The 26931-nt window shown below is 33.6% G+C and overlaps 1 protein-coding gene and 1 pseudogene across 1 annotated transcript; one reads left to right on the forward strand and one right to left on the reverse strand.

The window, feature by feature from the left end:
• The first annotated feature begins 79 nt into the window (after positions 1–79).
• LOC105126845 (N-alpha-acetyltransferase 20-like) lies at positions 80–3878 on the forward strand (annotated as a pseudogene).
• Positions 3879–7670: 3792 nt separating this feature from the next.
• LOC105126849 (ent-copalyl diphosphate synthase, chloroplastic-like) lies at positions 7671–25808 on the reverse strand. The gene is made up of 14 exons (XM_011027862.1): positions 25703–25808; positions 25493–25587; positions 25067–25370; positions 24768–24951; positions 24374–24588; positions 24163–24283; positions 23957–24069; positions 23641–23867; positions 23076–23191; positions 20301–20399; positions 19963–20205; positions 19129–19252; positions 18789–18986; positions 7671–7913 (listed from the first exon to the last, which is right to left on the reverse strand). Exons 1-14 carry the CDS (start codon positions 25806–25808, stop codon positions 7671–7673), a joined length of 2388 nt encoding a protein of 795 aa, XP_011026164.1.
• Positions 25809–26931: the final 1123 nt, after the last annotated feature.

A 26931-nucleotide genomic window follows, 5' to 3' on the forward strand; every position in this document is an offset into this window, starting at 1 on the left:
GTTTGCATTTTTTTCCCCTTCTATACGAGGGGCCAAAGGCCCAGAAACAGAAGAAAATTACACAATCTCAGCAACCCGATACCCCGCATATTCCTCTACAAATACTCCATTGTGAAAGGAGTCTGCCAAAAAAGATGAAATAGAAGTGTATCATTGTCTAGCGTTGCCCTAAAATTCGCTTATAAATATGACTAACCTTGAAGTAGTCCAATTCCCATCAGTGACAGTATGTTTCTTGCTTTGTTTCACCAACATGGAATAAGAACCAGCCTCCTTGTGATTTAAAAAACAAGGATGGATGCACCACCCATGAATCAAACACTAGCAAGAGCCACCTGACCCTCATGTTGCACGCCATTTCCGGACATATCTTCACGGCCACAGTTCAGCTTTCAAGGCATTGCAGCAACCAATACCAGCTGCAAAACCCATCATGAATCTGCGGGGAGCGTCTCGAATTAACCCACCAGCTCCAGCAGGGCCAGGATATAAAGGATATACCCGTGCTCAACTTCGGCCGACCATCATGGGAAGCTTTCCAACTTTTCCATTCCCCCGTGTGAGGTTTCGAACTTTTCTTTTCTCGTGGCCTCGTAGGCAAGCTGGCTAGTACTTGAAAGAGAGAGAGAGAACGATTTCTTTGTTTTAGTGGGGTATTATTACGGCCCAGAGAAAATTGCAAAAGAGGTAAATCCAATCCTGGCCCATTTTGGAATTTGCCAGCCACATCCAAGAAACAACGAGCGAAGAAGAAAGATGACGACAATTCGATGATTCAGCTGCAACGATCTTCTCGGCTTCGCCTCCGTCAGTGTCGACCATCTCACTGAAACTGTAAGGAACCTCAACACTTGTTTCTTTCTAGTTTTTTTCGATTGATTCTTTTCTTGTAATACAAAATAATAAAGAAATTGTAAAACTTATTCAGTTCAATATGTCATTCTACATGACTTATTTGGCAAGATGGCCCGATTATTTCCATGTTGCTGAAGGCCCTGGAAACAAAATCATGGGCTACAGCAAGCCTTTCCTTCCTACTATTATAACTATTTTTATTAAAAAAAAAAAAACCTGTGAATTGCATTTGAATTGGTTGTTGCAGTAATGGGGAAAGTAGAAGGACAAGGCGAGTCGTGGCATGGTCATTTGACAGCAGTAACTGTGGCTACAGAATACCGCAGGCAGCAGTTGGCTAAGAAACTTATGAATCTATTGGAAGATATCAGCGACAAGATGTAAGATTAACCTTACATCACTGACAGTTATGTTATTTTGTGTTTTATTTTAGCTTAGCTTGCTGAAGTTAGGAATTTGGTTTGATTTTTCAGAAATTTATCATGGAAACTTTCTTTTGTTTTGGAATTTATCAAGAGATTTGTATCACTCTACGGAACTGTAGAATGGGACTTTAAATGCTTGGAGAGAGGTTGGTACGAGTTTAGTTTTAGCTCATGGTTTTTGGTTACTTTTAGTTTTACTTCTTTCAACAAGACATTGCAGCATTACGAGGTTCTTTAAATTATGATTTTTGTAAAAATATGCCGAAATGTTATTTCTTCATCGCTAAATATCATTCAGTTCAAGTTGACCAGCAGCTTGACATAAACAGATCTTCTAAACGATCCATTTCTTCTCCTCTCATCGTTGGCCTGACTGTTAGTTAACTGTGCAATGCCGTATAATTTGGATGCATTTGATTGAAATTGTGTTTGTTTGGTTACATCTGCATTTTCTCGAATTACATGTTGTCTATCGGCGAGTAATTACTTAAAAATAAGCCTCCCCTGCTTCTTTCTAATTTGAGAAACCTTTCTGCAGTGATAAGGCTTATTTTGTAGATCTTTTTGTGAGAGCATCAAGTACACAAGCCATAAAGATGTATGAGAAGGTAATGGTTCTTTGAATTCTTTTTGGTATCTAGACATTTCTTGCTGCTTGATCATTCTGAGTTTTGTAATGAATATGCATACTTTTTTGAAGCATGAAAGAGTCTTCAGTGAAAGAAATTGAACTTAACCTCAAAACTTGATCTCTTTAACAAACATGATTCAAATTTAATCTAAAGAGACTCGAAGCTCGTGTTTTCATTTAGAAACTCAGCCATTCTGGACGATTCAATCATAACAAGAAACAGCATTGCTACTTTTGGCTATTGGTCTTAAATTTGATTTCTTTTATTTCTGTCCCATGTTTCCTTACAAACTGGCTGTTGAACTTCTGGTCTGGTGGGTTCCTTCCAAAGAACTAGGGGTTGTAATGTGCTTAGATGCCTTACGAAGATTGCTTTTGGATAATCTCTTTGTAGAGTGTCAATTTTAGAATGGATAATTCTGGAAAATCAATCAATTTGTGCTTGTCTCCCAACCCCATGCATAGATGTCTAACTTCTCTCTTCTTCTATGACAAATTCTTTTTTGTTGGCTAGGGTATTAATTGAATTTGGCCACGTGCTTTATATTAGAAATCCTCTGGAAATTCTTCATAAAGTTTTTGTTTAGTGGCAGCTAGAAAGGAATTTGGAAAGGGTTACTTGCTGCTTCTTTGCTTCATATCCCCCATGTAGATTAATCAGAGAATTTATTAGCTGTTAAGTTCATATTTTTAATAGCAAACTGTGAGGGACAGCCTTACTATTTTCTGAATGAAAGAAGCTCTATTCTACAAGTTCAGAAATGATTAGTGTGTAACGGGGAATTAGAACCTTGTGGTGATTGAGTCAACATATGCTCATTAGTAGAGTAACTAGGACTGCTCTTCTTGAGACCGTGGGCCAAATTCAGAATACACAATGAAAGTAATGATCCCAATTAAAAGAAAAAAAAAATTGAAACTTCCACCTGTAACCTGCCAGTTTTATCTTTCAGTACTTGAAAATGAATGTGGAACCAAAAAAAAGAAGAAGAAGAAAACAGGAGCAGATATCAGCAATTTGCTGGAGCTTGTGAATTATTGGAAGGATAATCTTTCTACTTTAGTGTTGTGGAACAGATATTGTATAACTCTTTTGTTTTATTCTATGCTATTGCTGACTTTCTTTTAGTTAATTTGTACATCAACCTTGCCCCGCTCCTTTCAGAGATTATCTGGGTTTTCTTGTCTGACAAGTTCTATATTCTTCATTTACAGTGTTATGCAGGCAGTCCCCCTGCCTGTTATGAAGTTCACATCCAACTTGACCTGCTCTTATTGAGGTTCTCTGGGTTTACACTTTGATAAGGTCCATTCTTGCACGTAACATGCAGATGGGCTTTCCTTTTATGAGGTTATATCATGCATTTAGATATGACCATGGAGTTATATTTTCAATGAGACAAAACGATTCTTATTCTTCTGCCTTTGTCTCACAGCTTGGGTATGTAATCTATAGAAGGGTGCTGCGCTATTATTCAGGGGAGGAAGATGGATTAGGTAAGTGTTCCATATCTGGCTTAAACATCCCCAAACACCTTCCATTGAGCTTACGTTGCTTCTCACCACTAACAATGCTGTGTGCTTTTTTCAGATATGAGGAAAGAAGAAATCCACTATCCCCCTCAAGCGGCCAGTTACTCCTGATGAATTGGAGTATGACTAAATCCGCATTTTGTTGGTAATTGAAGTTGAAAGTGATGGTTTTGACTCTAGGAATGAAAATGATGCCTGAGTCTGTGGGTCTATTGTATAACTTTTGTCTTATAAAAGACAGCAGTGTCTTGTATCTTTTATTTGTTCAACATGACTGCATGAAGAAGGGAAGGGACGTGCTTCTGACAGACCAAGCTTTTTTCTTGGATTATGAATTTATTACTTGTTTTGCCGTCTGCTATGTTTCTTCTTTCAGAAGCATTGAGAATGCCAACTTTCCATCCAGGCTCCATGAGGAGTGAACAAGGCACTTATCGATTCTCCTCTTCTTTTTCATGAACTTGTTTTTTTAAAATGTCGGGTGATCTATCTCAGTCGGTGATTGGCGCACACGTTTTTAATGTCTGGTGAAGACTGATTCCCGTAGCAGGCTCATTTTCTACTGACAACCAAAGCCATGGCGCAGAATGCCTGAATGGCTAGCGATTATTGCAAATAGGATTTCTAGGAGGATGCAGCAAAACAGTGGGGAGGGCCACGTATTCGATCATAATCTAGAGTGCTTCAGTCCATTACATCCTTAATCAACTGAAAGTAGGGTACCTTACCAACCTCAGCAAACCAAACTATTCTGTGACGTTTAAGGCTATGCTAGGCTATGGGCTGCTTTTGGAATCACCTCTTTTAAGTCCTGAGAACTCCACACAGTGGTCCCTCCCACCCGAATTCAGGAGTTATTCCTCTCAATCTTGTCAAAAATATTTTTTTAATATGATATAAAATATATAATATAAACTTAAATTATAAATTTAAATTATAAAATTACAAAATAATATTTTAATTAATTACATATTGACAGTTTCAGTCAAGTAATAAATAATAATATAACACAATTAAAATAAAAATAAAATAATTAATATATGCATCAACAAATTCATATTCATACATGGTTTAAATGACTTAAAAATATAATATAATTTCATTAACTAAAAATTAACAAATTTAGAATAAATAATTTGTTTATAAATCAATACATGCATCAACAAGGTTGTATAGCGTAGAGAGTTGGACAAAATACAAAAAAATAAAAATAAAAATAAAAATATCAATATATCCAATTAAATTCCTAATTGAATCAAGTTAACTGGAGCTAAATAAGTTATTAAAACTGTTATTAAATCAACCTGATTTTATTGTGTTGATATTTTATATGATTAAATTAAAAATTCAATATAAAATTAAATTTTGAAAGCATTACACAATAAAATATAAAATTAAATTTTTAATTATAGATAGTGGACTAGAGTATTGAAGGACTTAAATAGAAAAATAATTAATTTTTTAACTTTTGTTAAATTTAAAAATTTATCTAATTTTATTGAGTTTGACTAATTTTAACTGGATTTAATTATTTTTAATTTTTTAATTTAATTTTACATGTTATATATATATATTAATTTATAAAATTATATAATTTTATGAATCATCGTAATTTTAACAAAAATGATCCTGTAGATATCAAATCATAACTTAAAGTTCAAATTCCATTGCGGATGCAGTGATGGGACCTCTGTCCCTTGCATGTTCCCCGCTTGCACGACAAAGAAACAGGCATGAAGAGAAGCTTCACGTGCCATTGTTCTTATCCAAAAGAATTTTTCACAAATCAGTGATGGTGATCTGTAGGGCTTTACCCAAACGGGTCCAAACAATATGCCTTCTGCTTTTACAATGATGGGTCTCATGTTTTAAAGTTTTTTCTTTTTTAATGAATTTTTATAAATCTTATGTTTCCCTTTGCTTTTTGATCAACGTATCTTCTATTTATTAAAAAAAAAGAAGAAACTTTTCTTTACCATTTGCCATGGCCATGATTGATCCACTTCCAACCTCATGGAACCCATCACTTGCTTCGGAGCGTGTACAGTCCTCGGTTCATATTGGGTACTATTTGAACAAGATTTGTTTGATGGGATATGGTAATAATTTCAGGTATTAATGAGACATGTATAAACACTAAAAAAAAATTATGGATTTTTTTAATAGAAAAACCCAAAATTAATCACAAAAATATTATTTTATGAAAACTTTGTGATAAAAAAAATTAAAATTTGGATGGAATTTAAAAATTGAATTTTTGAAGGGAACTCGTGTTCACAAATAGGTTACAAAATAATTTTGTTTAACCTAATATAATTAATCTCTATAAATAAATTTTTTTGATGATTAATCATGATTTTTTTAATATAATTAATTCTCCAAAGAAATTATTGATAAATTATCATAATTCTCAAATAATTGTTACTAACATCATTTATTTTTATTTTTGATGATAACACCATCATCATTCTTAATTCTGTCACGTATCAATCACAAAGAAAAACAATTCACAAACTGAATTTAAACCGAAATTGTGACAACTTGATTTGTGACTGTAACATTTGATCATGAATTAAAAAAAAAAAAAAAAACCCCACATCGAATTGCACATGGTCACAAATTTCGATCACAAATCAAAACTTTCTCCTGTCACTATGCATTTTGACTGAAAAAGAGAATCAACTTTGAAAACACAGTTTCATGTCACCTTGTCTGCCATTCTTCACTCTCCACTTTGGAAGAAACTTCTGCAGCAACAACCTCATCAAAAAAGTGGAGAACACAATTATCTTCATAGCAAATTAATGTGGTCAATTTACCATACCCACCCACACACCCACTTGCTAAGTTAGGGCAAACCCATGATGTCTGTCCCTCTCTCACGATGTTAATCTCTCTTGATTCAGGCTTGGAAATTTGGAAGTAATCATACCTAGATGCTATGCTACTTGATAGCTATGCTAGTTGATAAAACTATCTCATGTCAGCAACATTTGATACAAGTTGCTGGTGCCAATTAAAGTACGACTCTTTATATAGACATCAAAATTAATATAAAATATAAATTATATTTTAAAGATTACTTTAATAATTTGAGTTTCTAGATTAATATAATTTTTTTTAGCATAATATTAGAATCTTGTTAATCAACTCAAATCTCACCATCTCAAATAATAATATAAATTATATTTTAATTATATTTAATAACTTAATTTTTTAAATTAAAATTAGAGATAAAGATTGAGATTTCCTATCTAGTTTCTCGTCAATAAGACACCAAATATCTTGATAAGGGATTTTAGGAATCTCCACCTTTTTTTCAAGCACAGCTCGCTTTATAACATGTTTTGTGTGGCATTGTCAGCCATTTTTACACTGAAAACATTAAAGTAACCAATCTGCCTTGCAACACAAGTTTTCAAAAGAGGGCCACGTTCTTTATGTATCAGCTCAATTAATGTGGCTTACCATATATTTATGTCCACTATCTAATTTATTCGTATAAATATGTAGTTGGTTAATTTTGGACATGGGGGCAAGTGTCTTAATTCCTATATATGATTTTGAATGAGAGACATAGTTATCGCTAGGTTTTTACATGTCTGTAGACTTTCTGTCTGGGTTGGATTTGATAGGGTGAACACTAAGAGAGAGTTTACAAATATCTATCACAAAGCACACTTTGGATATCCATATAATCAGGGAAGACTGTTGAAGAGATTAATCCCTAAACAGAATTTGACATGATTTCTAAAAATTTGAGATTAATTCCTAAAAACGTTGGCTTTCCGCTGGCTATACCATTACTATATTGTGGTGGAGGGCTATTTCAAAATTTTTGAGAATTCGGGGATTGATATTGTTCAAGAAATCTCGAGTAATACGACCAAAGTCGTTCATTTTTAATCCATGGAAGGTAGCATGACAAAATTTATCAAAAAACTAATCGAGTCCCATATCGTTCATTTTGATCCAGATCGGCAGATAGACCACCTGGATGTCTGAACCATTCAATCAATCTGCTGGTCACTTCTGATGCTCAGCATGTAGCCCGAGATTAAAAAAAAAAAAAACATGTTTACTGACACCAAAAAAAATAATCTTGGATTACGTGTAGCATACCATATACCTATCTTTACTGTGAAATTGAATGATTTTATTCATTTGTGGTTTTCGTTTACAAGAAAGCACTGATGAAATGGCTATAATGCAAATACATATAAAGGCTAAGCCACTCTCTCAAAAAGCACTTTAGCTATATGGTAGTTGATAGTCCCAGGATCACAGAATGCGGTATAGTAAAAACTCTTGGCTACTTGAAGGAATGTTTGCTTGATTTTAGCATCTATTCCATCCGAGGTCTTTTGGATCACTAACTGCATAAGTTCTTGCATGTCAGATTCTATTTGTGGGGTTGTGATTCTGTCAGTGCTACCGGTAATAGTGCTGTAGCTTCCGTTGTCATGCACCTAAAAAATCGTAGAATAAAAACAATTGCTGGGTGATTATTTTAAGAAGAAATATAAAATTCATCGAACAAGAAAGAGGATGGTATATATAATTGTATAAAAAAGTTGTGAAGCTTATTTCACTACTAGAAAATGTAGTCATTAGCAACGGACTACTCCGTTGCAAATAATACTAAAATCCGTTGCTAATATAATTTAGCAACAGAATCAGCAACGACAAATTTCGGATGCAGATTTGTCGTTGCTGATTCTTTAGCAACGGATATATCCGTTGCTGATTTCCCAGCAACGGAAATTCCGTTGCTTACAATTAGCAACGGATTTTCAACAACGGAAATTCCGTTGCTTATTTTGGGAATTTGCTGAGTATATTAATTTTATTAAATTAATTTTTATTTATTTATTGAAATGATTTTTAATTTGTTTAATTAATTATTTATAGATATTTTGAAAGTTGTAGAATACATATAACCAATATAAATTAATTTTAAAAATAATTGTATAACTAATAAAAAATAAAATAAAAATAATATTCATATTATAAAAATTTAGTCAAACTTGCATTAATACAATTATGTCGAAATACAATTAAAAAAAAATAACAAAAGATACAATCATGGTGGTGGTTACGAAGACGAACCATGATATTGGGGATCGACACAAGATTGATCAGGATATAGTGATCGAGGTGTAGGTCGATAAAGTGGTTGAGGTGTGGGACCCATAGGTGTCATTATCCGGGGAGCCATAGGTGAAGGCATACCTTGGCCAATATTTGATGTCCCACCACGGTATCCAAGATTGTTCACAAGATATTCTTGCATAGAATCCATCTGCCGTTTCATTTCAAGAATAAAATCATCTTTTTTCTTTATCTCCTCTTCTTTATCCTTTATCGCTTGTTGCAACGCTCGATACGATGAACTGGGATATGATGACTCCACCGAGTAGGAATGTGATGAAGAACTTGTACTAACTATAGATTTTGGCATACGAGGTGCACCATATACCCTACCCTTTGTAACTCCTCCTGAAGCCACACACCAAGCTGCTCCATCAAATGAAGGATGATTTTCTCGATTAGTTCCATACTTTGAAATCATCTCCTTTTTATAATTCTCCTACAAATAAAATACATGCATCAATAAATCCATTTGAATGTTAAATAATACTTAAGTTATATTAAGAAATAATCAAATAAAAATACATACAACCACTTTTTTAGACTTGTTGTCGACGAAGCTACCAGACTGCTTAGTACTCTGATGCAAAGCTGAAAAGACATCATCCCATGGAGGTTCTTTTCCACCAGCTTCCTCTTGCTTTCAAGATTAATAAATATTATAAAAGATAAATATATAAAATTTAATTCATTATCTTAAGCATAATAAAAAAAAAATCATTACCATGTTAGCTCGATATGATGCAAATGACACTGTTCCTCCAGAATGAGTGCTTATTTTACCATCTGTTTTGGTTAATCGATTCCTCTTAGCAGATTCAGACCTCCTTTGAAATTCAGGGGTGGACCAAACATCTTTGATCATTTGATTCCAGTCATCATTGTTTATCCAAGCAGGACCTTTATCAAGGCAATCTATAATATTTGTAGTGTTTTCTTTTGACATGGCTTTCTTGCGAGCTCGTGTCAATTGCTGATTCAAAGCTATCCTAGCCTTATCTTCCCAAATATTACGAGCAATCGACTCATCTTCCTCAGGAAAGGAATATTTTTTCTACCAAATAATATATATACCAAGTTAAAAGAGTGCACAAAATTTCAAATTATATAAAAAATTAATCATATTGTTATCTTGTTCCGAATTTGCAAGATGATATAATAATTAAAGAAATTAAATGATATTAAAGAGTAAACAAGAAATAAGAACAAATTTTCATAATGATATATTAAAGTGATCAAAATTTAAAAAAAAAATGACAATTAGTGTTGGTTCTTACCTTAAACTCTTTAAAGAGTTCATCCCTGCACATTGAATCTACTTTTTCCCAAGAGTGCCATGCTCCTTTAAAATTGGACCTCAAAATATCTCTGATTGCACGTCCACACGATGCGTTATTGAACCTGAAAATATATAATAACAAACTTATAGTAAACAAATAATTACATAATAATAAGTAATTTTTTTCATACCTGAAAATATAATTTTTTTCAGTTAATTTTTAAAAATTTAAACTTACTCTGTTGTTCCATATAAACAAAGCTCTTTTTTTCTTGTAATTGGATCCATTGGTGTGTCAAAACCCTTCCTTTTAACATTTTGATCATAATTGTATGGAGAAGATGTTGAACCGTGGTTTGATGGCACACCATCTGCATCCTCATCACATACACCTCTCTCATTACTACCGTCTCCCTCATCTTTATCTCTAATGTTCACATCATCACCATCACCATCAACTCTCCCATAACTCCTATATGAATTATGTCCTCCATAAATAAGTTGGTTATCTCGAGGGAAACCTCCTTGAGTTTGAAGCAAATCTTGGAAGCGAAAGCCCTCACAAAATTGATATGCTTCAACCCTCCCATAATCACATTGAGGAGGATGTGTACTCCCCAAAGTAGGTATATAACACTCATTTGCATTTTGATACACAAGTTGCTGAAATGTAGATCCTTTGTTATTATGCCTTGATGTAGTTTGAAATGATTTGGATGAAGTGGACCTGTCACTCCTTGAAGTGGACCTATCACTCCTAGAATCTAATATGGATCCTCGTCGAGGCATGCTAAAAACAAGAAAAAACATAAACATTATCATATGAATATATACAACATAACAATAAATTAGCTCATAGTCAAACTTTCAATAACAAAAAATTCACAGATATTTTTCCAAGAGTGCCATAACTAGAATAAAAACAAACTGTTAAATCTCATTAAGCATTCATTGCAATAAATTAGCTCATAGTCAACGTAATAGTCATAACTTCAAAAAATATTATACTTCAAATAAAATAATTACTGTAACAACAACAAATATATAAATAACATCAAGACCATTTCATTAAGCATTCATTGGAATAATAAAAATCAGCCATGAAGTTTATATTGTCAAAAGCCAATTAACAAATCACAAAATAAACTATAACATCAGAATCGCAATTTAAAGATTGATACTTCAAAGGTTAGAAATGGTTTCAAAGGTCAATGAAAATAATACATGTAATGTCATCCATAACACACACTTCAATAAAATAATAAAGAAAAAACATTGAAAGCCTAAATATTATCAAATAATATAAAATCATCATACATATAAAAAAAAATATTCATTACATATACTACGAAATATAATTAACCTATGCTACTCATTATTATCATCACTGCTAACCATGTCATCATTATCACACAAAACCATGTTTTCATCGTTGTCATCACCACCACCATAAGAATCATCGTCATCACCATCACCATCGCCATCGCCATCATCATCATCATCATCATCATCTTCTTCTTCTTCTTCATTGTTTCCCCAATTTATGTCAAGTTGAAGCAATTCATGTTGACTGATTTCTTCATAATAAGATGATTCAACAAGTATATTTTGATCATCAAGTGTTTGGGTAGGAAGGACACGACATGGTTGATAAATCTCATCTGATTGATCAACATCAAATGATCGCACATTGTTGGCATCTTCAATAAATTCACCCATGTCAACATTATAACGACTTCTAGCAGTAGTCTTAATAACCGTCCACCATTCAGATGATTTATTACCAGGCGGATATGTATAGTAGACTTGTTGACATTGTTGTGCTAGAACAAAATCTTCATTTCCATGTAGTCGAGATGTATGCTTGATTTCAACCAAACCATTCGAACGATGTACCCTAATCCCTCGCTTTGTATCATACCAATTACATTTAAACATAAATAACTTGCACTTACTCCCCAAGTATTTGAGCCGAACAACTTCTTTAAGCATTCCATAATAATCACGTTCATTATTATCATAGCAACTTCCCTTCACACAAACTCCACTATTCATTGTCTTTTTAAAACGCCCATAACTTTGAGTATGAAATTTAAAACCATTCACATAATACCCATTATAACATTTCACTGAAGTTGAAGGCCCCATAGCAAGTCCAAAGAGTTGATTTCCAATTCCGTTACATTGGTATTCCACCTAGCATAATAGTTAACTTCATAAGAAATAGTGATTTAAAAGAGATTAGTAATCTTTTTAAAGTAACTAATTGACATAAAATATAAATACTTATGTATACTTACATTATTTTTTAACCAATTTGGAAAGATCTCTTCGCATAATTTTTCAATTTCAACATCACTCACATGTGGTTGTTGTGACTTTAGCTCTTGACGACATTGCCTAAAATTTTCAAATATTAAAGTTAATAACAGATTATTATAAATTAAGTACAAAATAATATTTTATACTTACTCTAAATAAGGCTTAAGTTCTTGACAATTGAATATCACATAGTTATGTGCAACTTGCATTTCAGCATGGGACAACTGTCTTCTATAAAATCTTTTGGATAATTTTTTCCCTGGATAGGAAAAAATAGAGAGACATCCATCTACAATGTTAAGGCCACCATCATCATTCCGTGGAACTCGATTCCAAATTGTTTGCACGTCATCACCAAAATAATGAGATGCAAAATTGGTGATTTCATCAATCAAGTATGCTTCACATATGGAACCCTCAACTTTAGCTTTATTGGTCACTTTCTTCTTCAAATAAAACATATACCTATATCATTTCTTAATATTAGTTTATTTTTTAAAATAAAAAGGGAATAAAATTAACATAGTATAAAAGCATACCGTTCAAATGGATACATCCATCGATATTGAACTGGTCCACCAACTTTTGCCTCATAAGGTAGATGTATCATCAAGTGTTCCATGGAGTCAAAGAAGGATGGAGGAAAAATCCTTTCAAGTTTGCACATTATTTCAATTATATTCATCTGCATTAACTCCATATGCTGGGCATTTAAATTTGTTGTACAAATATCTCGAAAAAATACAGACAGTTCAGTTAATGCCTCCCATAGTGGCCTAGGTAAGTAAGGTCGGAAAGCAGTTGGAAGAAGTCTTTGAATGAAGACATGACAATCATGACTCTTCATCCCCGAAACCTTACATTGTGCCTCTTTCACACATCGTGAAATGCTTGAAGCATAACCATCAGGAAATGATAATTCCTTCAACCATGACAAAACTTCTTGTTGTTGTTTCTTGTGTAGACAATAAGTGCCTTTAGGTTTGTAAACCCGACCACTCATATCTTGTTGCAAATGCAGATTTGGCTTCTTACAATATAATTGAATGTCCAACCTAGCCTTTAAATTATCCTTACTTCTATTAGGACAATCCATTACTGTATAAAAAATATTGTCGAAGACATTTTTCTCAATATGCATGACATCAAGATTATGACGAATCAAATTTGTATGCCAATATGGAAGCTCCCAGAAAATGCTCTTCTTCACCCAATTGTGTTTAACACCAAAGCCAGGAATTTTATCATTACATGATGAACTTCCATTATGTCCCTCAGTATACTTGGACACTTCATTTAACATTTCCAAACCAGATGGACAAGGTAAAGGAGGGAGCCTTTCAATTACTCCTTTCAAAAACTTATCAGATTGACATCTATATGGGTGGTTCATGGGTAGGAATCGTCGATGACAATCAAAAAATGTTGTTTTCCCTCCATTTTTTAATCTAAAAGCCTTGCTATGCTCCATACAATAAGGACAAGACAGATTTCCATGAGTACTCCACCCTGATAACATACCATATGCTGGAAAGTCACTAATGGTCCACATCAAAGCTGCCCTTAATTGGAAATTTTCCTTTCTGTATACATCATATGTTTCAACACCAACTGACCACAAATTCTTTAACTCATCAATTAAAGGCCTTAAGAAAATATCAAGCTTTTTCCCTGGATTCTTTGGCCCAGGAATCATCATTGTCAAAAACATGAATGGTCTAGTCATGCACTTCCACGGAGGCAAATTATAAACAGTAACAATTACTGGCCAACAAGAGTATGTATTTGAAGACATGTCAAATGGACAAAACCCATCAGTGCATAACCCTAACCGAACATTTCTCGGATCTGATGCAAAGCTTAAGTGGACACGATTAAACTCCTTCCATGCCTCCCCATCAGATGGGTGCACCATAACCCCATTATCTGACGTATGAAAATGATGCCATGTCATATCTTTGGCATGATATGGAGACATGAACAGTCTCTGAAGCCTTGGTGTCAAGGGAAAGTATCGGAGTTGCTTCTCAGCCTTATTGGAACCTTTGCTAGTAGGATTTTTAGGTTTGTATCGTGAACTTCCACAAAAATCACAATTAATTTTCATAGCATCTACTCCATAGTATAGCATACAGTAATTAGGACACACATCATATTTCTCATAACCAAGTCCAAGTGGCCGCATAAATTTCTTGGCATCATAAAAATTGGATACCAAATTTTCATCATTAGGCATGCAACTTTTTGTAAAATCAATAAACTTGTTGAAGGCAGTTTGAGTCAAATTTAAAGTTGACTTCATATTAAGCAATTGTACACAAGCAGATAATTTGGATTGCTTGGTACACCCATCCCACAAAGGCTCCTCCGCAGCTTTCAAAAGCTGAAAAAATTTAGTTGCCTCCGGATTTGGAAGTTCCTCTGCCACTACAGGACTAAACACATTATCATTATAGTATGCATCACCAACCCCCATTGCATCTATGACCAGATTCCTATATGGATTTTGTAGACAAACATCATTCACAACATGACTAATTCCAACCGATGAAGGTCCAGCCAATATTGGTTGTGCGACATAAGGCTCCCCATGTACAGTCCAATTTTCATAACAAGGTAAAAAACCTTTTGTCAATAGATGCTTACAAACATCATCTTCCTTTAAAAACTTTTGATTTTTGCACCTAACACAAGGACATCTAATTTTCCCCCCAGATATATTTTTATCAATTGAAAAGGCAAAATTGATAAATCTTCTAACACCTGTAATGTATTCAGGACGAAGACGACCATCCATAAGACGACGATACATCCACGATCGATCATCCATGTTAATCTAATTAACATGATAACACCAATAAGTATTTTTATAAATAAGCATACTGTTTTAACTACTAGTACTTAAACAATCATTTAAATTAAAATATGTTGTCTAACCAAATAATCAAAATGGAATTTGGCCCTCTAAATGCCTTCATGGTTTTGAAATTAAATAAAGAAGACCGAGGCTTGTTCTTATTCTTTTTAAGAGGAAAATTACTAAAAACATGAACTTTAGGGAGCAATATGTAAAAGCAGAAATAAAAAGGACAGCACTATGGCTAGAAAAGTTAATTGAATATAATCCCAGCATCATGTTCACATAAACCTCCAAACCTAGGATCTACAAGGAAAATAAATTTAAATATGAATAATCTAATCCCAATGAAAAGCAGAGTTCCAATTAATTGAAAAGATTACAATAGGCATGCCCAGCAAACAAATTAAGCATAATCTAATTAAGCAACCATAAAAAAATGAAGCAAAATAGACTTACCTAAGCCCCAATAATCAATGACCCAAGGTGGAGATTTCCTTGTTGCAACTCAATCAGACTTAGCCAACTCTATTGATTTATATTGTGATCCAATAAGCCATTTATACTGCTGGAAAAGTAAAAAACATAAACAGTATGTTATACCTATCCACCTATATCAATTGCTAGTCTTTAAAACAAATGTAAGTTCAACTATGAAAAACAAAAAGAATATCCAAGTTAAAGTACTGTTTAGTTTTTATATTTTCATGGCAATTGTTTTGTCATAACAATTTTTTTTCTTCTAAGATCTAACCTAAAAATTTTCAATCTTGAACAAGATTACAAAGTTATTTTGAAATTTATTATCAATAAAGAATAAATGTTAGAATTACCACTGCTGAAAGAGCACATCAATAAAGCATAGAACTACCCAAGAAACACCCACCAGCATATAATGTTAGAATTTTTTTTTAAAAAAAAAACATGGTTAAAAGAGCATATTTCAGAACAGATTTAAAGTGAGTTTCATATGAAAATTAATTTTCAACATAAATCCCTTGATATGAAATATTATATCTTATGGTTTTCAAAAACATAATGACTAACTTATAAAATCATAAATAATGCATAGACTAAATTATAATGTACTCTAATTATTATCTCTTAAAACCTATAACTTAATAGGAATCTATATGCTTAGGACATAATTTTTCTACAAAACCAAGCCTTTGCATAAAATGAAATTCCAATGAGATGCTTTTTCAACTCAAAGAGCAGAACAACAAGGTACAAAAAGTATAGCATAAATAACTTAGCTATAAATAAACCTAGCTAACAACAAGTCAGATCAAGAGAAAATCAGTCCCAAGACTAAGAATTCACAGCAATGAACTACTGATTTCCCAGCAACAATCAAAATAAATTTGGAGTTAATTGATATATTATTTAGTCATCTTCAGATTTCATTTTGGTCTCATAATTTCCATCTAAAAAGAAACTTAATATCAGATTCAATGAAAGAAAATCATTCAATTAATTTTTTTATATACAAACTACAATTGAATAAGGAAAAGAAAAATACAGTTCTATGTCCTGAAAAGTTAATTGAATATAACCAACATACAAACTGGAATTGAATAAGGAAATAAAAAAAAACAGTCCTATGCCCTAAAAATTGAAATATGCATATTTAAATTTTGATACAAAAGAATCAATACATACCACTTAATCCCGTCTTTGGTAGTTATTGCAATATCTGAATTTTGTTTGCTGAAAACAGGAACTCCATCAACCCTCCTACTCCCATAGCTATGTGGAATAGTCTTAAGAAGTTGGTGTGCTGCCTTGACTTGTGACAGCATAAATCAGATAAACAGAATTATGAATGTATCACAATAAACACAACTTTATGAATACAATAAGTGTGTATAAGTTTTGCAACTAAAACTAATAATTGCATATTTTGAAAAAATATTTACAAAAATCAGCAACCACCACATCCTAGTAAGTTGGATTGGCTGTGACTAAAAGGCAGCACTAAAACTTTGCAAGCATGCTCAATCAAATTACAAGAAGAAGAAAAGAAGCACTTGGACTACTACAGAAGAAGAAAATCATCACAGGTTAACTAGTTGCTAGACTCTATAGATTTTAATAGCATCCATACGCTGCTGTAACACTTAAAAATTATAGAAGTAGAGCATTACAAGATAAAAAGTTGAAGCAACAGGGTACATCTCAGTGAAAGCAAAGAAATTGAACTAATGCATAATTTCCATCGATCACTCTTTTCCAAACATATGAATTACAAGCATTAGTCCAGTAGCCTAAAGACATTCAATTTATGAACTATAACCCTAAAAATTAAATTGGGGGTTTTGATAAATTTTCAATTAAACATGCATAATTAAGTTATAGATTATGTTAAAAACATTTCATAAACCCTTATATTATCAAATTAATAGCCTAAAACCAGCATTCAAAGTATCGAGAAAAAAAAATGTTACCTGTGTTCTTCAGTTACAAGTGACCGAGATGGATCTGCAGGACAGAAAAAAACCTGAGATTGGAAAAATTAGGTGAAAGATTTTTAGTGTAAGTTAAATTGCAACAAAGAAAAACAAAAACCCTAAATTTTCAATTACCTGAACTATTGAAGAAAAGCGTGAAAAACCCAACCCGTTTACAATGAGAAGGGGTAAATCAGCATGTTCGATAGTGATAATGCTGGGTCTGGTTCGATGTTGCCATGGGTCTGTGGTTTTGGTGGTTTACAGAGAAAGATTGAAACTGTGCAGATGAAAGAGAAGAAGATGAAGGAGAAGAATTACGGGTGCTGAAGACACGAAAAAGATGAAATGTTTGGGATAAAGGAAAATCAAATCGATGAAGAGAGGGTGATTTTTCTACAGTATTGGATCGATGTTATTAGGGATGAAGGAGACTGGCAGAGTGAAAGTTCATTAATTTTCATCTGTTGATTTTGTTAATTGGTCTCTGTTTGCATTTCGGTGTGGGGGGAGAGTACTGATGTAGATTTACCAAAGCCAGCAAAAAACAAACGGTTGAGATTTTATCCTAGTAAGTATAATCAACGATGTTCGTAATTTTGGTTTTATATTAAAATTTAAATAATTATTTTTTTAATTACCAACAGAAAATCCGTTGCTAAATTCAACGTAAAGTTTGCAACGGATTTTCCGTTACTAAAATCCGTTACTAACATTAAAAAAATAATATATATGTAATCTGTTGCTGAATTTAGCAACGGAATTATCCGTTGCTAAATTCAGATGCTAATAGCCCCTGTTTTTAGTAGTGTTTGCGTCCAGTTGATATTTTCGGAGATGCAGACCCCGCCCCCACAGCACTCTTTTTGTGAGAAACCGCACCCAAGTTATATCAGTCTAAGCATTCTAACTGCTCTTTGATAACCTTGTCAGAATCCGTTGAGAGAAGCGTTTGTCATCTCATGTAGGAAGAGATCATTCAGTTAATATCACTTCAGCAGTCGATCCCCATTTCTCTTCTTTAACTGTTTATTGTAAACTATCCTTGTACGGTGTACATGGCAGTAGCAAGGTTTGCGAGGGACGATTGAATGACCAATACGAGTCCCTAAGTGACATTGTGCTTCTTAAATGGACCATAACAGAATCCCTTAAGGAAAACGACACTGGCATAACATAATGCATAAACATTTATTTAAGATGCCAAAGAGAAGTATGTATGCAGCCAAATTAAAATGCTTTTAAGAAATTCGTAAGGGTGCTCTAGCTAGTCTCTTTCACTAACCTTGTTCTTCTGGTAATGACCAAGTTGATAGCATATTCTGTTTGCCAGGTCGGCGAGCTGTTCATATTGAGGATGATAGACCAAGAGCTCCTCAGAGACCTTATAGCCAGCCGTAAGGTTTATTGTCTGCACCAGTAGTTCTGCTTCCCCTCGGCGTCTATCTCCTTCCAATTCCCAGCTCAAGAGCCACCTTTCCCACTACATATATTTGTTAGGGAAAAGAAAACACAGTTGAATTAGAACATTGGAACTTGTACTAGTCTATATTTAGGCATACTGGAATAGAGTAACATATTTTTAATGTTCATTTTGCTCATATTATATTCAGTTAGCAACTCACAGCATGACGCAAACTGTGGCTAATGTCTCGACCATGAACCTCCAATGCGCCAAAAGAGAGCTGATTTAGGGTTCCGAGCAGCATCTTAACGAGTTCCTTCCTTGTCTTCTTTGTACCCGACCTCCTGCGACACACAAGAATCACACATAAACAATCAATTTCCTTTCCTTGAACCTTAAGCAAATTGTTATTATTTTATCAAAAGAAAGGCACATTGACATTATATTCAAAACTAGCAAGCGCTCATGTGTTTGCTAGCCGGTTTAGAGACAAGCAGGAGAGGGGAAAAAATACCTCCTGTATATCACGTAACCCAATTAAGGTTTAACAGCAATCAATTTGCCTGTACACCTAAGAGTCATAAACTGATTAATGCAGGTTGCATACAAAAATGATGCTAGATTATACATATTAGATCTCCATCAAAATCAAGATAATTTTGTGCAAATAAAAATTACCATGCATAATATAGTTTAATAATTTAGTAAATACATAAGAAAATGAGAATAAAAATGATATTATTTAATCTGTTAGAAGAAAGGCATATGGTACAGTAAGTTGATGAGATAGACAAGAGTGGACGGCCTCTTGTGTTTCTCGTCAATGTGGTGACAAAAGTTAAAGCACTTTGAAATTCTCCTCGGTGCTATTATTATATGTAATTTGTTTTCTTCATCTTTGTTGGCTTCCTAAAAGTCAACAAGAGGTTAACTTGCTAAATCGATCGGCTGCCCATCTTCGTCTGCTGATAATGCAATGTAATTAACCTTAACTGATGATAATTAAGCTTAAGACAGTGAAGAATGTTAATTATTTATGGATCAGTAAATTTACCTTCCATTAATGCTAATACCGGTGCTGAATTCATGTACGAAAGTTCTCCTCTGAGCACCAGAACTGTCATTATCCTGGTGGAAATAAGAGTGGATCATCTCGAGCAGGATCGTAGTCTTAGCCCATGCAACTCGCTCATTGGACCTTTCCGGCTCAAATACACTGGCTGCTGCCAAAAAATAACAGGAGAGAAGGGTTTTTCTGCTTATCCCAAAATCTGTTAGATTGCATTCTTCATACCACCTGCAAATCAATATTTTATAGAATATATGCTAATCAACTCTTTAAGGGGTTGGTTGCATTATAATTGAAGATTTGGTGCTGTCTTGGACACTTACTTTTGAAAATTGGCCCATTCAATGCGATGTAATGCTTGGCAGTTGTTGTAGTCTAATCTTGCCAGCTGGAGACACTCATTGTTGTTTACATATGGCATTCTGCGTTAAAAAGATCCTAATAATTGGACGATGGCAATTATCTTGTAATTAGCAACAATTACATATTCTAATTTTATAGTTAAAATGAAGAGCACGCCAAATCCAAGTAACCACGCCAACAGCTTTTTGATGACGGATTTTATAATGCGTCTTGGAATATTTCAAAGCTATTTATTATCTTTATACTTTCTGATTTTTTTTCAAATAGTTGCAAAATCAACTTTTCAAAACGGGCTATGATTTTACATTTTGCTAAATATTTTAACTAAATGTTTCAAATTATAACTGAATTTTATTAGTTAATTAAATTGTTATTATATCCATTTATTATTGAAACATCTTTTTCTTAGAAAAAGAAATATCTTTATTCTTTTAAAAAAATCACCAAAGAATCATGCCTGCGATAACGAGTAATTCTGAGTAATCATATATGGATCTGTCCTAACTAGATGAATATTCGCACTTGATAGATTATATGAATGACTTAGAACCATTGAAATAGATCTATATTCAATAAGAGATTTCATACTAGATTAAAATAAAAGGTTAAAAAAATTATAAATTTTGATTTGATAATTGGATCATGCTCAAATTATTACAGGAGAATATGAAGGTTGGTTTTTTATAGTATCCAATGCGTCGCTATGGTAACCATACGATCTTTAGATATCATAAATCTCGCCTTGAGGCTATAGTTTTGGTAGTTTTTTGTTTTATTTTCCTTGTTATTTTTGGATTTCATACTATTTTTAAATTTTCTACTTCTTTCCTTTGTAATTTTGGATTTTTTTTCCTTTCGAACCTATTTAAGGCTTTGTAAACCTTTAAAAAAAACAGACTTGATTATCATTATTTTGAGAAAAATAAAACTTATGAATTTGAGGCTCATATCTACGATCCTTTTTGCCCATGCAATTATTATGTGTTCTTTGCTTAATTATTATCTTTGATAATAGGTCCCTGACTAGTACTAAAAATCTAAGGTGGATTCAGATGAGAACATAATTGGGGATTTTGAATTTTGTATCAAAATTCTTAAGTTTTCAGGGATTTTACAGGCAGAAGAATTCATAGACTAGTCAAATGGGATTGAATAGATTTTTTAACATTAGGATGTGCCTTAACATATATGAATGGAGTTAGTTGTAATTAGTTTAATGGGCAGGGCATCTGTTTGGTGGGAGAAGTTGAAGAAGATAAGAGAGAAACAAAGGAAAGCTAGAATCAATGACTAGGAAAAAAATAAAGAAGCAGATGAGAGATCACTTAATTTTTTCATTTTGGTTACTTATGAACTTTATACCAAAGACTCCACACATTGAAACAAGAAGGTAAATATGTCAATGACTACATTGATGAGTTTTACCAACTGGTTTCAAGAAATGATTTGGTGGCACAGTACTTTAGTGGCCTGTGACAATCAATTCAGGATGTTTTGTGTCTTCAGTCTTCGTGAACAATGTTAGAAGCGTATCAAAGGTCTTTAATAGTGGAGAAGTAGTGAGTTAAATCTTGTTCCTCGTATCAGACGATTAAACATCCAAGCTATTAATATGACAAATTACTTGCATGACATTCATGAGTAGATCAAATAGACAATTAGCGTAATAACACAATGTATAAGTCCCTCATTGATACTTATTATAGGAGAGTGGTGTTTAAGGTTGTGATTTGGTATGAGTAGTCCTTACATGTGACAAGTTTCTAGTGGGTGAGTGTAGCTAGTAATTCAAGGAAATAAAGATAGGTCTTTGTGAGGTATTGCAGAAGATTAATGATAATGCTTATAAGATTCGTTTTCCCCATCACTTGAAGACTATGATGTCTTCAATGTCCAATACTTGACTTTTTATTTGGAGGAGGAATGGAAATCAAAAACGAGTTCTCTCTTACCTAGAAAGAATAATGTAGTTGGACTTGCGATAACAAGTGAATCTGAGCAATTATGTGTGGGTCTGCCATAACTAGATGAAGATCTGCACCATATAAATGATGTGGATGACCTAGGACCAGCGAGACATGTTTAGGCCTAACAAGAGATTGCATTATACTAAAATAACAGATAAAGAAGGCAATAACTTTTTATCCAACCGTTAGATCGTCTTTAAATTTTTATAGGATATTATAGGGGTTGTTTTCCTTAAAATATCTAATGCATCACTATAAAGACCGTCTAATTTTTAGATATCACAAAACTCCCTTCGAGGCCCTGATTTTGACAGTTTTTGTGATTGAACTTGTTATTTTTAGTTTTTATAGTTCTTTTCTTTGTAATCTTGGATTTTTTTTTATTTTCTAGTTAAGGTAAGGTTTTTGATCTATTTAAAGCTTTATAAACCTCCTAAGAAGATAAACTTGATTATTATTATTTTTAGAAAAATAAAATTTATGAATTTAGTGGTTGCATCTACAACTTTTTTTTGCTTATATATAATTATTTTGTGTTTTTTATTTAATTGATGTCTTTACTTCCTCCTCGTCAAAGAATTTTTTCCTTATTTGCTAGTATCAAGGAGGAAGAACTTTGGAAAATTCAACGTATATTATTGTAAAAAAGAAAAAGAAAAAGGCATATACTACACTATTTATAAATTTAGCAGCCATTATATGTCTGAGTGCCTCTCAGTAATTAAGAATCAAGCCTAAATAAAAAAGATTACAACTTGAGTGTGTAACCTGTAAAGGGTCTTCCCAATCCATACGTCATCTTCACCACCATACTGTTCTATATAGAATCTCGACTCCACGCGAGGCAAGCTCGCACGCCATGGAATTTCCAATGCAAATCCCACCTATATATTATAAATAAATTTAAAGTCTATAAAATTAATTGCAGTGTAGAACGAAGGGGAGCAGCATAGTTGTTAACTTGATTTTTTTTTACTCAACTTTCAATTTTTTTTTTAAAAAGAAACCCAAGAAACCCAGTGGGTTTAGTAACCATGGTGAGCAAGGTGCTCTTAAGCATAAGATAAATTAAAATTAACCAGATCAAATCTTATTCAAATTTAAACGACTAATTTATTTTTTTAAATCAACTTTTGAAATAATTTTAAAAAAATCCAAAAATACCACCCTAGATAAATAAGGTACACCATGGGTTTAATAACCATGGTGAGCAAAGGTGCTCTTAATTAAGTATAAAATAAATTAGTACTCTATACAATTTTTACTTGCTTGTGCTGCAAGATTGATAAAATTGGCTCAAAGAGTACAGCAAATATCAAGTTTTAGACGATACCTCGCCAGGTAAGTCCTTCGTTATAATCCATTTATCTAGAAGTTCATTAGCAGCTTGTTTTTCTCTTAGGAATTTGAATGAGAATTCCTTGGCCTTCTCAAGGATCTTCTCTCCCGGAAACAGCAGCTGAGAAGCTCTATACAGGTTGAACATTCCTGTTACTGCCGCTGTTGACTGCCCCGCAAAGCAGAAAAATTCACCGCCTTTCTCAAAATGCTTGAACACGTCTATCAAATATAAAAGAAAATGCCAGGATTATATATAACAGTAATTGGAAATGTTTCTTTTTTTTTTTTTTTGTCGTAAATAGATTTACCAGCAGAAACATGGTGCCCATTTAATCTTAGTACCCTGAATCCCATGGCTGTGTCATCAATATCATGGAACTCAGAGTTTCTTGCCCAGCAAATGCCATCTTCAGTCCAATTTCTGAAGTAAATTTAAATACCATTTTAGAAAAGTAAATGGTTTTCTTACACATTTCGTGCATTTCAATTCTCTATGTAGAAAAAAGAAATATACCTATGAATATAAGTGACACATTCGTCTATCTGGGACTCGAAATATCTTGATATTCCCAAGCGCTGCAAACGATCCACGGCCCATATGTGCTCAAATAAGTCAACCGGGTAGACATTGGGAACTAAAAAGTGGTTAAACAGATAGAATTAAGCATGTGATCCTCAAAGTAAATGATTTCTAGTCAAGAACGGGAATAATTAAAGCACTTTACCTCCCCATTCGAATCTTTGGACCGCCTTATTTAAATATTCCATGCAGTTTGTATCTTTAGGTTGACTGAGTGCGAAGGCAGTGGAGGATGGGGAGAACAAGAATGACCCATCTTGGCTCTGTAATTTTAGAAGCCTTTTCCATTCCAGGCCTGGCATTCCTTCTAAGCTATAGAGTAGTGTTGTGGGCACATTGTGCATCATGTCCTTGCGTATCCTATCCACACACACACACACACACAATAGTTGCATTACATACAGGAAATGATAACCAGGTTCCTGTGTACTTTGCAAAATAGTAAGAAGATGCATGTGACCGCTTTAGTTCAATTATCATATAATATACAGGAAAGCTAGGAAACACAATTATGACTGAAGTTTGTGTGATGAAGCAACCTTGTCAGCTTTAAATTTCTACTGGCATAAATCTCTTGCAGGACAGGAGAATCATAAGGAACTTCGATGTCTAATTTTTTAGCTATCTCGAGCAGTGAAGGGAAAGCAACTTCAAATCCAATAGGCATGTGCTCAGCGTTTTCATCTTCAAGCTTGCATAAGTTGTCTCTAAAGAATAACATACCTGATATAATGATGAAGCGGGTGCCATGTTAGCTTATCATGAATACACTCGGGTGGAGAAAATCGATCCTGCATGCTACCCTGGAACACAGCGATTTCTGGACTGGGCTACTAACCTTTTTCACATTTTTCTTGATGTAAATTCCATGATTTCAATGCGACAACACATGCTAGCGTATTAATCAACCTATCATGCGCCAAAAATATTTCAGCATCACCCCATGAACCATCTGGAAGCTGATTGTTTGCAATCCACTGAAGGCTAGATGGGAATTGAGGAAGACCACTCCCGTTAATGTCTTCCACAAGAGCAACCCATGCGGTGTCATAAGCTGAGATGCTTATCTCTCCATCGTCCATCATTTCCAGCATTGCTTTAATAGTTTTGACATGCTCGTCTATTTCCTTAGCTACAGAAACCTTTTTTTTTTTCAACAATAAAAACAAATGAAAAGAATCTCATACTGAGTTTTTATTTTTTAGTGCATAAAATAGTATTATAACAAAAAAAAGAAGAAAAAAAGCTACTACTTTCATATCACCTTAGCAGCATCTTCTTCTGTGTCCTCCTCCACAACATTGTGAAGCCAGTTTATCAATGGTAGACCATTTTGTTGATGAAACAAGTCTGCATATCCTGCACAGCAATTATCTCCAATAACTTAAATGAATTAACATTTGAATTTCACTAACTTTTGGAATAATCTTATTAAATGCTATTAAATAATAATTTATTAGAGATGCTAGCGTACCTTGAGTGCGAGGTTTGGATATAGCACTGCATCTTGAGTGAGCATGAAAGTTATCTTGCTTGCCTCTAGCCCCATACAGCCAAAGACCTATTGAAAAGGACGCCATGGTGGTTACCTCAAATAACTACCTCCCTTAGTCGTAACAATCAGTAGTTTGTGTTTTATGTTTATTAGGTTTACATGGTAAATTGATCCGAACATAATAATAATAATAATAATAAGTAGGTTGTTACTTATTTATAAATTGAATATTATTATCGATGTACTAGATTTTAGTGGAAGTCTTTAGGAAAAGAAAATACCATAGCACTTTTGGGTAGGAATATATGAACACACACTCTGTTTATGAAAGCAAGAAAACAACAAATATATATACAGAAATTAGTACGAATGGATGCAGAAAAAGAAAGATGTTTAAAAGGGTAACCAGTACTGTTATATGACAGGCATTTTTTACAGCGAGCCGGGGGCAATTAATATTTGCATTTTGGCGTTTATAAACCCAAAAACCATCCAAGATGATCAGAAAGAAAAGAAGTGTATATATTGCTGGTGTGGTTCTCACGATTAAATCAAAGAAAAGCATGAAATTTGATCAAGACGATCTTGAAATGGTAAAGGTAATGCTAATGATCGCTTTCCTTGATTAACAGCAAGGTTCTAGACAAACTTCACGAGGGATCATCATTAACCCCACAAAATTAAACGCATGGAGTTTAAGCAGAAAAAAGAAATAACAAAACACCAAAAGTACAAAGTTGGCGTGTTGCCGGTGCGGTTTCGTTGAGACTCAGAAGGAATAAGAAGAGGTGACCGATTAGGGAATTAATTAGGCAAACTACTCACCTGAAGGGAAAGATAGAGGAGGAAGGGGATGGATAATATTGTTAGAGGAGGAAAAGGAAGATCTTGGTGTGCTTGGTACTACCGTAGAGAAGAGATGGATAGAGGAGTAATATTGAGAGGACATGATGTTTATTTTTTGTTTTGCTGCGAGGAGCAAGGTAGCCCAAAACCACGCCCAGGTATTCAAATGTGGAGAGTGGGGAAGGAAGATGACAGAGTTGATTTCCCAAGAGATTCCCGCTTAGAGGTGCATGGATCGTTTCCAAAATACAAAACTATAGAATTGACTAGCCATGTTATCCATTCCAATTTCCAACAACATATAATATTTGACTAGCCAGGCGATCCCGCTTAGAGGTGCACTAACTTGTCTCATATCTATT

Source organism: Populus euphratica, unplaced genomic scaffold (genome assembly GCF_000495115.2).
Source record: "Populus euphratica unplaced genomic scaffold, PopEup_1.0 scaffold30.1, whole genome shotgun sequence".
Taxonomy (NCBI): Eukaryota; Viridiplantae; Streptophyta; class Magnoliopsida; order Malpighiales; family Salicaceae; genus Populus; species Populus euphratica.